The 16749-nt window shown below is 41.4% G+C and overlaps 1 protein-coding gene across 1 annotated transcript; it reads left to right on the top strand.

Annotated features, from left to right (window-relative positions):
* The first annotated feature begins 2637 nt into the window (after window positions 1–2637).
* On the top strand, window positions 2638–15577 carry LOC134405506 (vomeronasal type-2 receptor 26-like). The gene is made up of 6 exons (XM_063136751.1): window positions 2638–2717; window positions 4915–5097; window positions 6573–6864; window positions 11510–11737; window positions 12972–13098; window positions 14676–15577. The coding sequence occupies exons 1-6, from the start codon at window positions 2638–2640 to the stop codon at window positions 15575–15577; spliced, it is 1812 nt and encodes a 603-aa protein (XP_062992821.1).
* The last annotated feature ends 1172 nt before the right edge of the window (window positions 15578–16749 follow it).

Raw genomic sequence — 16749 nt, 5'->3', positions numbered from 1 at the left:
AGAATCTAAGGAAGGGTCAGTGTGTTTTCTCTTGATTTTATAAGTAGTTAGTCTGTGTTGTCCATGAATGTGGTATCTTCCTCCTTCCTTACAACTGAACTGGGGTTATCCTGTTCACAGATGTATATCCTGATATCATTCTTATTTATTCAGAAGTAAGTGCTACTGAGTTTAATGAGGCTTTCTCCCAGGGATGCACACTTACCTAGAAGGACCATTACTTCTGCAGGCCTTACTTCAGAGTAAATATCCATTGGCATATTTATTTTCATCAGAGCTGTGAACCAAACACAGCTGAAATTCCTAGAAATAAAGATTACATATTGATGATTAATGTTTCCTTGAAATTATTTAGGTCAATGGAGAGATCAGATATGAAATGAGCCTGTAGCAAAACATTTCGCTGAATGTGTTCATTGGTGGCACACCACCATATAGAAGAACTGTAAAGAACCCCTGATATTGAACAGAAATGAGGGGTGTGCAGCATCTTAAATGTAATGGAGTAATAGCTGCTTTTAGTTACCATGAATTCAATTTTCAAACCACTATACTTTTCAAAAGAATACCCACTTCCCCCAAAGGATGAAAGGATTTTTCCCTTCATTCACTATACCATTCCTATTATTTCCAGTGTTCAAGTTGTAAGTGTCATTGTTTATGTTGCTAAAATGGCATCATCTGCACAGAATATGCTATTTTCAACATATAAAAGCCAGAGGACAAGAAGAGAGATTTAGGCCTCAGCTAGACCTACCTGATCTAGGGCGACAAAGGGGGGAAGATCTCGCGGAATTTTTATCGCAAGATCTCCCCCTCTGTTTACACGTGGCACGTGACGACCTCGGAGGGAGAGGATTTCACGCCTGCCATTTTGGGTTTTCTTTGTTAAAGAAGAGCGCACAAACGCTCGTGCACAAAAGGTAATTTTTTTATTTTAAATAATTTTCCCGGCTCCACCCCACCCCACCCCCAATGGGTGCAGAGCTCCTGAGGAGCTCTGCGCTCCGTGCACGGGTCCAAGCTCCTCGCAACTAACTGCGAGGAACCAGGACAAACCATGATGCCCCCACACATGTTCCGTGGTCTCAGGATCAGCCCGAAACCATGGAAAAAGGCTAGGGCAAGATCCCGGGGAAAGGGAGGGATCATCCCTCCCTGCTTAAAGGGATCCCCTGTGCATCATGTGGATGCACAGGGACAATCCCGGGGATCACCCTGTGGTATTGCCCTGTCTAGCTATGGCCTTGGAGAGAGTTAGAAAGAAGGAAGGAAAAGAAACCATTAACTTCAGCTTGAGAAACACCTGAAATCTGGAGGAAGGTGGTCTTCACATAGTAAAATTTTGCTAAGAATGGACCTGGATAAAATAGGGACAGTGTCTAGCTAGGATAGTGGGATGTATTTATCCCTGGTTATTGCTCTTATGGTGTGTGTGTTTTCTATCTATGTGTGAATTGTATTCAGATTTTAAAACCTTTTTTTCCTATTAGCAAAAACTTTTTCAGTAAACTTTTACATTTTGTAATTTATTTATTTTTATTTCTCTTTTCTTGATTACTCACCCAATGACTAGTATCCAACTCCCACACAACCTAAAAGTGATTACACAAGGCTTAGAGCATTTGTAGGTTGTTTGGTGGATTAATAAAGATTATTTTGCCTACTGGCATTGGAGAAACACTTAAAAGGGGAAGAAGAAAACTGATTGGGTCACACTGTTTTGACTGGTCTTCCTTATGCACATGGATCAGAACACCATTGGTCTGTGCTGTCCTCTCTGTCGTTTTCCAGCACAAAGAAAAGTTGTTCTGCTTTCTTATCCAAAAGCAATTCTGTCCTTCTCTCTCCTAGCAACCAGGCTTATATCTTCCTCCTGAAATGTAGATTTAGTGTTAGCATTAAACAAACATCTCTGATCTCAGAGGCTATCAGAGCCAAGGCAGCAACCAGCAGCTGTTTTATTGGTGTCTTTTGCGTTGCGAGCATATTTCAAAGAAAAAAGCAGGGTTAAAATGGAAGCATAAGCTCTGGTCCATCATGGAGTTTTCTTTCACATCCAATTAGGCCATAGCTAGATCTAAGGTTTATCCCTGGATCATCCAGGGGTCAAACTTGTTCATCTAGGTGATACACAGGGGATCCAGTGCTCAGGCAGGGGCGAACCCTGGATGATCTCAGGATAAACCTTAGGTCTAGCTGTGGCCTAAGCCAATTGAGTCAATGAGGTTGTAAGCCATTACTAGCTGGACTTACTGGAGCATATGACTAAGGCCCTGAAGCCCTACTCTTTGGGTAAGGGAAAGGAAGTCGGCTGCACTGGGGCTCAAAGAATTCCTCTCTGTGGACTTGGGAAGGGGAGTCTCAGCACGCAGAGAGGGAACATCATGAGCTTAGTATGCAGGAAAGCAATATCTTCCTGCATTCCAAACTTGCTTGTATCGCACTGAGAAAAGGAGCCCTTTTCTCAGGACATGGAGCAGAAATGTATCAAGAGAAAACCAGGGTGAAAGAGAGAATGTATGAATGCCCATGAATATGCCCACTGCATGGTTTCCACAGATTTTTGGGGTCCTAAACAGCCTACTGAGGCCAAGTGTCTCCAACTAAGAATATTTTAGGCAACAGAGCTATGAAATGAGCCTCTCTGAAAACATTGGGGAGCAACTGGCAATCACAGTACTAAGCTACATTGGCTATGAAAACCTGGCCGCAATGTAATCTTTTAGTAACATATCTTTCCCACCCCCCATGCACACATATAGAGTGTCTCTCACAATTTAAATTGTAAGCTCTTTGACACAGAGAGCTTTCCTTTATGCTGATGTTCATTTGTAAACAATAATATTTTATTAATAAATACTTTTTAAAAAAACCAGTAGCATAAAAATGTTAATAAGCATAAATGGGACAAAAATCAATTGGAAGTGGCGTGTTGAAAGTGCTGCCTATCAAGATGATAAGGCTGAGAGCTCCATTACACCAGCGATTTATCACACTCTCATCAAGCCTGGTATGTGTTTTTGCAGCGCAGTACTCACATGACGTCATCCCTGTCCTGTGCTCATCTCGCCTCCATTTTCTGTCTTATTTTGGAATGGGGAAACTCTGGATTTTTTTTCCTTCCATGTAAAATAAAGCTGCTCCTCCATCCCATGTATTGCTGTCCTTGTGCTACATCGGACTACCCCACTTTTTTGTGGGGGGCTTGTGTGTCGAAGGGCAGTCTTACTGACAAAAGAGGAGGGTGGGGCAGTTCTCAGCTCAACTGCTCAGCCATGAAGGAGGAGGGAGGGAGGGCACCTGAAGCCCCACGGAGAAGACAAGTGAGGCCGTCACCGCCACCACCCTTGCCGGGACTCAGTTCCATTCAACTCTATTGTTCTTACTCCTAAGTAGGCATATCTAGGTTTCCTGACCAGAACAATGTTGGCTTCCTGTTGCCATGCCAATATTGACCACAAACTTCTCCAAGAAATAATTGTAATACTATCTCTTCACTTATATTGTTTAATATGATCTTAGTGGAAAGCATAAATGTGTTGTGTTTTACCATAATTGTGCAGTTTCAGGTTGCCATACTTTTGTATTTGTTCAGAAATTATATATATATATATATATATATATATATATATATATATATATATATCTGCAGGGGATAGAAGAACTTAGGGGGCGAGGTGGGAAATTTCGCTGACATAGTAGCACTCCAGGTGAAAAGATACATGAGCTGAAATAGCACAACAATGCACAGACATACAAGTGCCCAGCATTAGCCTCACTAAGGAAATGGAGGGGGAAACCATGGACTCAAACCAGGGGGGGAAGTAGCTTTGATGGAGCTCTTAGTCTAAAATCCCCCAGACTGTGCTTCTGCTTTTAAATATGGGCCTTCAAGTTATGTTAAACTGTGGCTGAACTTAATTTTCTGTGCCACTTATTTGTTATAATCCCTCAAAGAAAATAATAATAGTATAGGAGACACTAAACTCCTTGCAGTTTTGTCATGGCTGATGCAACGTCAAAAGCTAGCAACACCCTGGGGAAATGATCACTGTCAAAATTACTGGTTCCCATTCTGTTAATCAATGGATTTCCAGAGCCCAACGGCAAGATCAACAATCAGCATCTGCAGGAAGTTATAAAACACAACATATTGTCCTGATCTCAGTCTAGGCATAACCAGTACACTTCCATTTGTATGTATGATCCATGCCTTTTATATTTTAGCTATGATTCTATGATTTTTAATAATATTAGAAAACAATATTGTGAGTACCCTCTTCATCATATCTTCTCCTTGCTAAATTAATCTGGCGCTCCCTAATTTCTTCCTCTGAAAAACTGGACTTTATTGATGAGTTATGAATTAACTGCCTTGCCCTAATGAAATGTCCCCCACATTCGTGTGAGCAAATGTTTTGTATCACTCTTAATATTTGCAATTATATAGCCTCATCCATCATCACTGCTTTTTAAATATTCTAATTTATATAGGGATTTTTTTAAAAAAATGACTGGGGATTCTCAGAATAAAAGGTTTTCCTTTGTATAACATGGCAAAGTTACTGTTGCCTGTAGATCTAAGTGATCGTTTTAAAAATAAAAAGATGCTTGTAATTCTCATTCAGTCTTAGCAGCTAAAGTGAGGTGATAAAGAGAATATACCGTTCAAGGACACAGATGGATGGAAACATTATTATGAAAAATTGTGAAACTGGGAAACATTTTATCTATAAGGACAAGAAATAAATCGGTGTAGGAATGGAATCATCCACCATTCAAGGAAGCCATAATGAAGCTGATAATATTGATGCATCTAAAGCTGTGCAACAACATGGGAGATGATTTTTGGAGCAGACATTTTGTCAGTTGGATCATATTGGTATTGGTGTTGTTGCTTCCACTGCTAAGTTATCCCGTATACAAGACGCATTCTAGTAATTGCACAAGATCTGAGGATCCCCTCCCAATTCCTCATGAATTTTACCAGCCGGGTGACCTTATCATCGGTGGGATTGTTTCTCAGGTCTTCTTCCTCTATGATAACCTCTCTTTCATGGAACAGCCTGCAGAGATGGTTCTGGATGAACCTATGTGAGGAATAATTTATTCTCCCTCATTTTCTGTAATATGTTCAAGTCATAATAACTAAGAATGAGTCATTGTGCATCAATAACAACTTAGGCACTTATTGGTGTGAGAAATGTGGAATTCTAGCCACATTTGGGCTTGTGAATAATTTCCCCCTTCCCTCAGCTTCCTACATTAACTTCTTGGATAGAAGATACTAGAGAGTGTCTCTTTGCTAGGCTCATTAGAATGCATGATCATTGGAATTTCTTTCTGGCAACCTTCCCTGACCAACTCCCCTCCAGATGTTTTAGACTACAACTCTTAGCATTCTTAACCATTGACCATGTTGGCTGGAGGTATGGGAGCTGAAATCCAAAATATCTAGAGGTAACAAGGTTGGGAAAGACTGTTCTAGGATTTTCTGTAACAAAAACACATTGTACATTGTGCCCATATTTCATTTTTTGACACACCACTCCTCATTCCCTGTTATTCATTCCCTACGTCATTGCTCCCTCTCATCATGCACTTCCAGTCTTCTCATTATTATTATTATTATTATTATTATTATTATTATTATTATTATTATTATATTGCTACCATGTTTTATTCTTCATCTTCTTTTCACCCCTGTAATTTGCCTGGGTGATTTCCACATTACGGAGGGACAAGCCTGGGTTTCTTATTGACACGTAAAGCATATTTGAGAAGAACCCACAAGCAAATCTGACTTCCTGATCAGCAAATGTGTATGATGCACGGATTTGTGGACACAAGCTTGTCCATGCATATTCAATTCTTTACATTAAAAAGTGCACAGGCAAAGTGTGTGTGTGTTATGAATTGGCTTCAGGCACCATTCACTTCTGACATATCTTGGATGTTGCCTTCATATAGAGATTAGTCAATGGAAGATTGCAGTGCTTTGTACTTTACACTTGCAATATCTTCCCTCATTGAATATCCTTATGATAAATGTAATTCAATTGTATTAATATGCCTCTGACTTCAGTTAATAGAAATGATCCATTAACAGTTGCTTGTCCCGACCTCATGGCATTGTATATTACTTGTTTCACTGAAACTCTTGGTACAGAGACTCTCAGAGATAACCATGTACTGAGTCATGATCTATGCCCCTACCTTCTTAGAGATTGCTTTCAAAAATCCTATAACCACATCATCCCTTATATGTGGGATATTTCCTGGCTTTTATTGCTTCTGTTTTTGCTATTGGTATACAAAGGGACTGACTCTAAGAAATGCATGTCACAGCTGATTAGGTACTAGGATTATCCCAAACCATTTTTGAGTACTTATCACTTCATGAGAGAAATATCTGCTTCAGATGTCTTCCATTTTTACTTCCCTCTATTATCCTCCTTTGCTGTGATAACTGATTTTAAGTTACACTTCAATGCTGAAAACATGTAGGTGTTTGAGTACAAATGCAAATTGTTGTTCCTTGGTTAAATAGCCTGTACCTCTTATTACAGTACTGTGTCTAAGAACTACCAGCATGTCTTGGCCTTGGCATTTGCTGTCAAAGAGATCAATGAGAATCCCAAAATCTTACCCAATATTTCTCTGGGTTTCCATATCCTCAATAGCTACTATATGGCAAGGATGACCTTTAAGGCCACCCTGAATCTGCTTTCCACCCGACATAGGTTTGTCCCCAACTTCAAGTGTCACAACCAGAACAATCTGATAGCTCTTATTGGAGGATGTCTCTCTGAAACCTCTGCCAATATGGCCATCATTTCAGCAAGCCATAAGACTCCACAGGTAAGATGTACGCATTGGTCTATGGAGATTTCACAAGCGAGAATCAACGTCTTCATTTCAGCAAAGCATTGACAAAGGCATCCATGAACGTTTTGTTAGCAAACTGGTTAAATGCAGGCAAGGTGATAATACCATTGAATAGACTCACTGCTTATTGGAAAACCATACCGAAAGAAGGTCTTAAGTCCATGTCAAAGTTGAAGTAGGTATTGGCCTGGTTCAGACAACACACTAAACCATGCTGCTTAACCACAAAATGGTTAATGGAATACATTAAGGTTAATGCATTCTGTTAAGCATTTTGTGGTTAAGCAGCATGGTTTAGTGTGTTGTCTGAATGGGGCCAGTGAGTGGGGTGCCTTAAGGTTCTGAATTGGGCCCACACTTTTCAATATTTTTATCAGTTTATTTTATTTATTTATTTATTTATTTATTTATTTATTTATTTATTACATTTTTATACCGCCCAATAGCCGAAGCTCTCTGGGCGGTTCACAAAAATTAAAACCACAATAAAACACCCAACAGGTTAAAAACAATGTCTTAGAGGGAATCCTAATTAAACTTGTACATAATACAAAACTAGAAGGGGGCACTAACAGTTCAGTGAATAGGGGTGAAATTCAAATGGCCTTAATAAAACTGAAATGCAATTGTCTTGATTTAGCTGCACGAACAAACAAAAAACACCTGTGCAGCAATAGAATATGGGATACGTGGGTTTATTTATTTATTTATCATATTTATACCCCGCTCCTCAGCCAAAAAAGGCTCTCAGAGCGGCTTACACTTAGCAAAAAATATAGTCCCTGCCCTCAGGCTTACAGTCTAATAAAGACACAACACACAAGGAAAAGGAGTCCAGGAGGGAAGAGAGAGAGAGAAATTAAGTGGACTGGGAACAGGGCTGATGGGATTGTCCTGCTCCCGAAGGAGGGGAGTCCAACTGGAGCAGGCCCCGATGTTTCCTCCGCCTGCTCCTGTCCCCTTGGTCTTTCTTCTTCCCCACAGGGCCAAGACAACAGTTCGCCCTGTGGGGGTGGGGTGGGTTGGCAGCTGTAAATGTAAAAAAGATCTCAAGATTATAGTCAGTAGTTATTGCATCTTAAATAAACAATGTCAGCACTGTAAGCATGTTCACACTTTCCTGGGATTAGGCCTTGCATAGGTTTGCTGTATAATGCAGTGTTACGTGGCATTAATAGAAAGATAGTTTCCAAGCCATGAGATGTAAGAGTTTTAGTTTATTTCACACTAGTCTGACCATCTACCCAAAGTGAGATTTGGTCCCTACGAAGCAGCTTGGCCTTGCAGGTTCCTGGATGCCAGGCGCATGATCAGCACCTAGGAAAGCTGGCACAAGGTGATCCAGGAGTCCATGGTGGCCCATCACCGCTTTGAATTGCCTCAAGGCACCCCGAGGCTTCAGTGTTGATCTATTTTAGCTTAGGGTGCGTCAGGCCGACCCAGTCCACCTCATTTCCAGGCAGAGGTGGACCGAATCATCCTGCCTCAGCTCAGATTTGGGGGATTGGCCCTATGCACCACAGAAGACAGGCCTGGGCTTTGGTTCAACATTAGGACACATGTCTTAATGGTAAACACAATTGAACAATGGGACCAATTACGCATAGGGGTCTCTCCCTTTCTGGAGGTCTTTCTGGCCAAGGCTGTGTAGCTGTTAGTTGGGGGATCTCTAATTCTGGATTTCTTGCTTCACAAGGGCTGTTGTTGGACTTGATATCCCACTCTAACACTATGTTTCAATGATTTAACATTCCCTTATAATCCATCTGGAAAAAAATACTTGTATTCAGCTCACCTATGGATCATTCTTGCCAGTACCAAGTGCAAAAATCCTATTCCCATTTTTGTACCAGATGGTGCCAAATGAAGCCCAACAGTACATGGGAGTGGTGCAACTACTTCAGCATTTTGGATGGACGTGGATTGGGCTCTTTGCTGTAGATGATGACAAAGGGAACATGTTTTTACAGACCATGGTGCCAATACTTTCTCAAAATGGCTTGTGTTATGCCTTCATAATCAGAATACCAAAATGGGATTATATGGGTGACATGATAGATGTGATGTTACAGCACTGGGAAAGCTATGAAATCATCATTCAGAGCAAAGCCAATGTTTTATTTGTATATGGAGAACCTCCGTCCTTTCAGATATTGAGAGTGTTGGTGTTTCTAGTACCTTTCTTAGCATTGCCACCACTGGGGAAAGTGTGGATTGTTACATCCCACTGGGATTTTGCATCACTCTCTTTTCAAAAGATTTGGGATATGCAAACCTTCCATGGTTCCATATCCTTTGCCGTTCACTCAAATCAACCATTAGGATTCCAAACATTTGTCCAGATGATAAAACCTTCCTGGGCCAAAGGAGATGGTTTCATTCAGGACTTCTGGGAACAGGCATTCAACTGTTCACTAAAGATGTCTAATGTGATGGAGGAGAGCAAGAAAACGTGCACAGGGGAGGAGAATCTGGAGACTCTCCCTGGAATTTTCTTTGAAATGAAGATGACCGGCCACAGCTACAATGTCTACAATGCTGTCTATGCTGTGGCACATACTTTGCATGCCATGTGCAAATTCAGCTCCAGACGTAGAGCATGGGCAGAAGTAGGGAGGCTGGCATTTCAGAATATGCAACCATGGCAGGTAATTGCACCTCAAGACTTTAAAATAAATGTAGTTTAGCTTATTATCCAGATATAAAGAAAACTCGAATCCAATATAAAATAGTGACAAGAAAATGGATTATTTGGATTAATAGTTCCAGCCCCATTGAGTTGGAATCAGACATGGGGCCTATTCAGACAACACACTAAGGGCCTTGCTAGACCTGGTCAAAAATCCAGGGGAGAGGAGGGGAGAACTCGCTTTATGAATAATGTGAGATCTCACCCTTGTTCACATGTGAGCCATGACAAGCTCTGGAGGAGAGCTGTCGCAGCCGCCATTTTATTACTTTTAAAGCGGCAGCAGCAGCGCAGGAGCCAGGAAAGGTAAGTGGTTTTTTTTAAAAAAAAAAACAAAACATCTCCTTCTCCCCCCCCCCATCCATGATCTCCCCGCCCTGGCCCCATTCTCCCCCCCAGTCCACGATCTCCCCGTCCTGGCCCCGTTCTCCTTCACCCCCCATCCACGATCTCCCCACCCTGGCCCCATTCTCCTCCTCCCCCCCCATCCATAATCTCCCCGCCCTGGCCCCATTCTCCCCCCCCCCCCAGTCCACGATCTCCCCGTCCTGGCCCCGTTCTCCTTCACCCCCCCATCCGCGATCTCCCCACCCTGGCCCCATTCTCCTCCTCCCCCCCCCCCCCGTCCGTGATCTCCCCGCCCTGGCCCTGTTCTCCTTCCCCCTCATCTGCAATTTCCCCTCCCTGGCTCTGCTCCTCCCCCCATCTCTCCTGCCGGGTCCGCTCTTTCCCCCCCGGCCCCCATCTCTCCCCTGTAATTCCCCCCCCCAGCCCGATGGGCACAGCGCGGCTTCTCCTAGCTACTTGCAAGTAAGCCGCATAGCCAGGAAAAGCCACGGAACCGGCTAGACCTTCTGCAGCCCCGGGCTCAGCCCAGGGCTGCGGAAATACCGGGTCATAACCGGTGCTGGTTATCCTGGGCCAAGGGAGGGTTTAGCCCAGAGTGACCCCAGGATCCCCTGTGCATCAACTGGACGCTAAAGCCTCGTCTAGCAACAGCCTAAGTCATGGTCAGGCTGCTAACCCTTTTGCAGCAAATGCTTAGTGAGCATGTTTAAACCATGGTTATGAAGCCATAGGAATGGTTCATGTGACACACGAAGTCAAAATGGGCCTGTTTAGAAGACACTTCAGGCTCTGTGGTTAGCAAAACTGTAGTTCTCTGAGGTTAGCACTAACCACAAGCTGTGCTGTCATGCACAATGCTAGTGGTTAGTGCTAACCCTGCTGCAGTTTGTCTGATTGTGGTTAGTGAGTGAGCAGGGTTTAGCAAAAAGCATCGCACAAGACACCTAACCCTGTTGCATAACCAAAAGCCTTAACCAGCATGGTTTAAGGTGCCTTCTGAACTGGCCTGATGTTTAGTTCAAAATGCATAACCACCATGGCTTTGTGTTTTGTCAGAACAGGGTTTTAGTAATCACAGAGAAACAAATGGGACCAGTGGGATTAACTCTGGATCCAACCCAGTATAAACTAGATTTTTTGGGGGGGGAAATAATATTCTGCCACCTACATGGAGCTACCTAGAGGGAAATGGCAGCTAGAAATATAGAGGATTAGATCCAGGATCTGCCAGATGGAAGGCTTCTGCTCATGGAAAGTGTCTCTGCTTGATTTGCAAGGATCTCCCTTTCCCTACACACACACACACACACACCAGCTCACTTTGTCCAAAGGTTTGCCTGACCCTCCATGCAGCACTTTCAGGAGGCTGGAAAAGCTGCTGTGGCGAAGAGAGTGTGGGGAGACCTGCTTCCACCAACCTAGTTGCACTCACCTAGATTTAGATTTAACCCAAAATCATCACATATACTATCCCCCCACCCCCACCCCCAGAAAAGAGTAAACCAGCTGTTGGTTGGGAAAGGCCACTGTAGTAATTTCAACACCTAGTTGCCTTTTTGTTTATATTCTCTTTCAATCTAGCTCCATCCATTTCTAAGCAGCATCTCATTCAACAACAATGCTGGAGACACTGTGCGTTTTAATGAAAATAGTGAATTAATTTCAGGATTTGATATTACAAACTGGGTAATGTCTCCCAATGGCTCGGTCGTTAGAGTAAATGTTGGAGTTCTGGATCCTCAGGCTTCTGCTGGAACTATCTTAAGGATTAATGATGACCAAATTGTGTGGCATAGAAGCTTTAATCAGGTGAGCCTTAGCTGCAGATGCAATTATCAACCTACCTTTTCATTGTGATCTTCACATCCTTCAACCTTACCTCCGTCCTTGGCATTCTAGGATAGCAGGAGCTATACTAAAGTGACCAGATACAAAAGAGGGCAGGGCTCCTGCAGCTTTAACTGTTGTTATGAAGAGGGAATTTCACCAGGTACTGCATGCATGAAAATGACACTTGCTGAAATTCCCTCTTCTATGCAACTGTTAAAGATACAGAAGCCCTGTCCTCCTTTTCATATGGTCACCCTATGTTTATTTGTTGTTTTAATGCATTCAGTACACACCCTATGATTTCTGGATGAAGGATCATATACATGATCATAATTCCTTCCCTTCTTTTTAAAGATGCAATAAAAAGAAATGATGAGGTCAAACTTTTCTACTTTGCATATATTTTCCATCTGTCTTGTCGAAGCTCACTGGAGGCTTTTGACATCATGTTTTCATCTTTGGGAAAATAAACATATAGAAATCTTCTGGTTTGTGAACAAACTTTGTCATAAAGAAGTGGATTCCCCCCCCCCCCCTTAATTTGCACCTATGCATATACATTTCAGTATGCAAATGTTAGGCAAATTGGTGGTCCCTGTTTTGAGTGATGCAATTCTTCTTTTTTGGCAATGCAAAAGTGGTCACCATATTAGTAATATTCACCTTAGGCTTTCATGAGCCCCTGAAGTTCACTTCTGAACACAGCTCAGGACATATTTGCTCGGCACCTATCATGGCATCATTCAGTCCATGTCAACAGCCTACTGTTAGCAACATGGAGGGTAGTTTGTGTCCCTTTTTGCTAAACTTCTGCCAGCAGAAAAAGATGTTTTATTCAAGCAGGGCTTTATTGTGTAAATGGGTCTATTTGATTGGGTACTGTTTTTATTTTGTTATTGTCTTTTAAACTGCATTTTGTATTATGATGATGATGATGATGATGATGATGATGATGATGATGATGATGATGATGTTTTGTTTACCTATGATTGTAAGCTGCTTTCAGTGCCATTTTATTGGTAAACAAGTCAGGTACAAAATCAAATAAATAAATAAAGGGTCCTTGAAGTTCCATTCTAAACCCTGCTCAGGAGATATTTGCTGACCACCCCTAATGACCACCCCATCATTCAATCACAGCCCACTATGAGCACCACAGACTTTCTGAAGACACAAATTCTTATTGTTACTCTTCCTCCATGCTTCTGTACAGGTGCTGCCCCTTTCTGTGTGCAATGACAACTGCTATCCTGGCTACAGCAAGAAAAAGAAGGAAGGAGAGAAATTTTGCTGCTATGACTGTGTTCCATGCCCAGAAGGGATGATCTCCCACCAGAAGGGTAGGGGACATAATATACAGAGATATCCCTAGTATATAATACTTTATTTAATTTTTTATTTATTTGGAGAATGTATATGAATGTATATGAACTTGCAAAGTCGTTCTCAGTAGTTTTTTTTTTTAAATCAAATAACTAAACATACTTTTAAAAATAACATTTTCAAAGGAAGAAGGATGACAGGTAAATTTCATGAAAACCTTAGGTAGCATAAAACAGTGTTGTATATTAAATTGACCAAATGCCCATTGAAATAAAAAGAAATGAAGAGGTAACAAAACTGGTGCCCCATGGCAGGGAGTTCCACAGCCTAGGTGTTGCCACTGAGAAAGCCCTGTCCTAGATCTGAGCCAATTGTATCTTTGGAATCGGAACTCCAGTTAGACCCTCTCCAAGACATCTTAGTGTAAGGGGAGATTCATACAGGAGGAGGTGGTCCTTTAGATGATCAGTCTCTAGAACATTTTGGATTTAAAAGGTCATCACCCAGAGAGTTGAATTAGGCTTGGAAAAGAATTGGAAGCCAGTGAAACTAGTTTAGCAGTATAGACACAGATGCCTAATAACTGTCTTGAGTTATAGTATTACCTGGATCAGCTGATGTTTCTGAATGCTCTTCAAAAGCAGCTTGATACAGAGCACAAGGCAGTAATGCCAACTTGATATAACCTAGGCATATACCATCATAACCACATCTACATTCTCTAGTAAATGATGCACATGGTGCACTGCCCCAAAATGACCAATCAAATTATGTCCTTGGTGACTGTTGCCACCTGGCCATCCAGGAGCTAAAGTAGTACTAAAAATGTTATAAATATATTAAAACAACTCAAATGATGGTTTGATTTCAATACATCTCATTGATTACATATTATATCCTCATTGTCTTTCATACTTAAACTCTAGGCAGTATATATTAGGCTTCCAGGAAATTCATAGATCATAAGGCTACAGGTGATTACTAATCATTATGGTTATATATCATGTCAAGTATCAGAGGCAGTATGATTCTAAATACTAGTTGCTGGGGAACATGTGTAAAAGGGTGCTATTGTACCCATGTCCTTCTTGAGTGCTTCCCATAGCAATCTGGTTGGCCAACGTGCAAGCAGTAAGATGGATTATAAAGGTTTTAGGTCTGACTCAGCACAGCTATTTTTTCTGTTAACAGACCAGAACCAGATATCTGCAACTTCAAAAGAACGGCTGTATTATGTGCCTTCAGAACATGCCCTGGAATTCAAGTGCTCCCCAATGACAGCACTTTATTCATAAAAACACCACAATACTCTGCATGTGAAATGTGCTGCATATGTATTATCCCACTAACTCAAACAATAGACAAGAAATGTTAATATTATTATAACTTCCACTATTCAAATGAGGGATAAAGTAGGAAAAGAATCACTTTTGCCAAAGGCTACCAACCAATTTCATAGCTTGAAATGAGATCTGTGTCAGAGATATCCTATCTCAAATAAACACTAGCTCAGAGCAAGATTTTTTGAAGGCAGAAACACTGTTAGGTAAATGTTAATATCTTGAAAAATTTCATCAGATTTCCTTTTTTTCAGACATGGATGCCTGTGTCAAATGTCTAGAAGATCAGTATCCCAATAAGGACCAAACACAATGCATCCCCAAGCTTCTAAGCTACCTCTCTTATGAAGAAACTTTAGGAATCATCTTGACTATCTTGGCTATTTCTTTCTCTTTGATCACAACATTGGTGCTTGGAATCTTTCTGAAGCACAAGGACACCCCTATAGTCAAAGCCAACAACCGGAGCATCACCTACATCCTCCTCATCTCCCTCTTTTTTTGCTTCCTCTGCAACTTGCTGTTCATTGGACAGCCGGGAAAGGTGGTGTGCCTTCTCCGACAGATGTTTTTTGGCACTGTCTTCTCTGTGGCCCTTTCCAGCATTTTGGCCAAAACCATCACTGTGGTTGTGGCATTCATGGCTATCAAACAATGGTCCAAGATGAGGAAAGCAGTAGGGAAAGGACTGGCTAATTGTATTGCCCTTTCTGGCTCCCTGATTCAAGTAGGCATTTGTACAATTTGGCTATGTACATACCCTCCATTCCCAGATGTGGACATGCACTCATTGGATGGGAAAATCATACTGGAATGTAATGAGGGCTCTGCTTCTATGTTGTACTGTGTCTTGGGATATTTGGGTTCCCTGGCAATTATCAGCTTCATTGTGGCTTTCTTAGCCAGGAAGTTACCTGACAGTTTCAATGAAGCCAAGTTTATCACTTTTTGCATGTTGGTGTTTTGCAGTGTTTGGTTATCCTTTGTTCCATCCTACCTGAGTACCAAAGGAAAATATGTGGTGGCCGTGGAGATCTTCTCCATTTTGTCCTCCAGTGCTGGATTATTGGGTTTCATCTTTTTCCCTAAATGCTACATTATTGTACTGAGGCCTGAGCTGAATAACAGGGAGCACCTAGTAAGAAGGAAAAAATGAAAGAATATGCTTCTTTCTTTGTACTAAGATGTATTTTACTGGAGATCCTGATGATAGGATGCAAAATGGGTGTTTGTGTCTTGTGAGAAGAACTGAGCAGACATAGTCCCCCTCAATTGGGTCCCAATCTGAAGCCAGTTTACACACATCCCATACTAGTCTGCTGCTATTCTTTCCTGTTTGTCAGGAAACTGTTTGGACTTAAGGCAAGGGATTAAGGAAGAATTTGTCAACATTATTTCTAGAAACTCTTTCAGCCTTTTATGAACAAGCTGTCAGAACTACACCCAAGCTTCAGCTGTGAGCTGAATGGGTCCTTCTTGTGAGCAAGCCTCCTTTGTTTGAGTAGACATTTTTCTTACAAGGAGGCCTCTGGCTCAATATAGCACTCTCAAGTTGGTGTCTTCTCAGGGAGCATGTCTCCAGAGGGCTCTGGGGTGATGCACCCCAGTTCCTGTACCACTTACAGGAACTGTACCACTTCTTCTTCAAAGAAGAAAACAATAAGTGTAGGATTCAGGAAAATACCTCTTGCAGTTTTGTCATGTGTGATGCAACTTCAATGACTAACAACTCACTGGGGAAGCAATCATCCCCCCATATCATTATCTAAATTACTGTTACTCAATAGATTTCCACAATTCAATGGGAAGATCCTCATCTGGAAAAAACTATAAGACTCCACATGTTGTTCAATTCCCAATTTAGGTATAGACAGTGGGCTACAATATGTGTGTATGAACAATTCCCTTTAATATTATTGGTATGCTTCTAACAATTGATTCGATTTTAATCCAAAAACAAACAAACTGTGAGTACCTTCTTCATCATGACTTCTCCTTGACCAGTTAATTTGGCACTTCCCAGTTTCTTACCCTGAAAAATTGGACCCATTAATGTTCTATGAATTAATAACTTATTCTAATGTAATGTACCTTGAATTGTTCTGAGCAAACATTTTGTATCACTGCATCAATAGTAATTTGCAATTATCCTTTTTTACTGCTTTTTATACTTTATATAATTTAAAACATGATAGGATCTTCTCAGGATAACAATTTTGTCATTGTACACCACTGCAATGTTATCGTTACTTATAACTGAGCAACTATATATGATGACTACAAAAAGATTTCTAATTCTCACTCACCCTTGATGGGAAAGTGAGCAGA

This window comes from Elgaria multicarinata, chromosome 11 (genome assembly GCF_023053635.1).
Source record: "Elgaria multicarinata webbii isolate HBS135686 ecotype San Diego chromosome 11, rElgMul1.1.pri, whole genome shotgun sequence".
Lineage (NCBI taxonomy): Eukaryota > Metazoa > Chordata > Lepidosauria > Squamata > Anguidae > Elgaria > Elgaria multicarinata.
The sequence above is the reverse complement of the archived record's forward strand: the minus strand, read 5'-3'. Positions and strand labels throughout refer to the sequence as shown.

Excerpts from the sequence above, each read along its gene's own strand:
- LOC134405506 (XM_063136751.1), top strand. The coding sequence starts at position 2,638 with ATGAGCCTCTCTGAAAACATTGGGGAGCAACTGGCAATCACAGTACTA. Across the intron at positions 5,098-6,572 it reads ATGGTTCTGGATGAACCTAT|TACTGTGTCTAAGAACTACC; the intron begins GTGAGGAATAAT and ends CTCTTATTACAG. Across the intron at positions 6,865-11,509 it reads CAAGCCATAAGACTCCACAG|CTCCATCCATTTCTAAGCAG; the intron begins GTAAGATGTACG and ends CTTTCAATCTAG.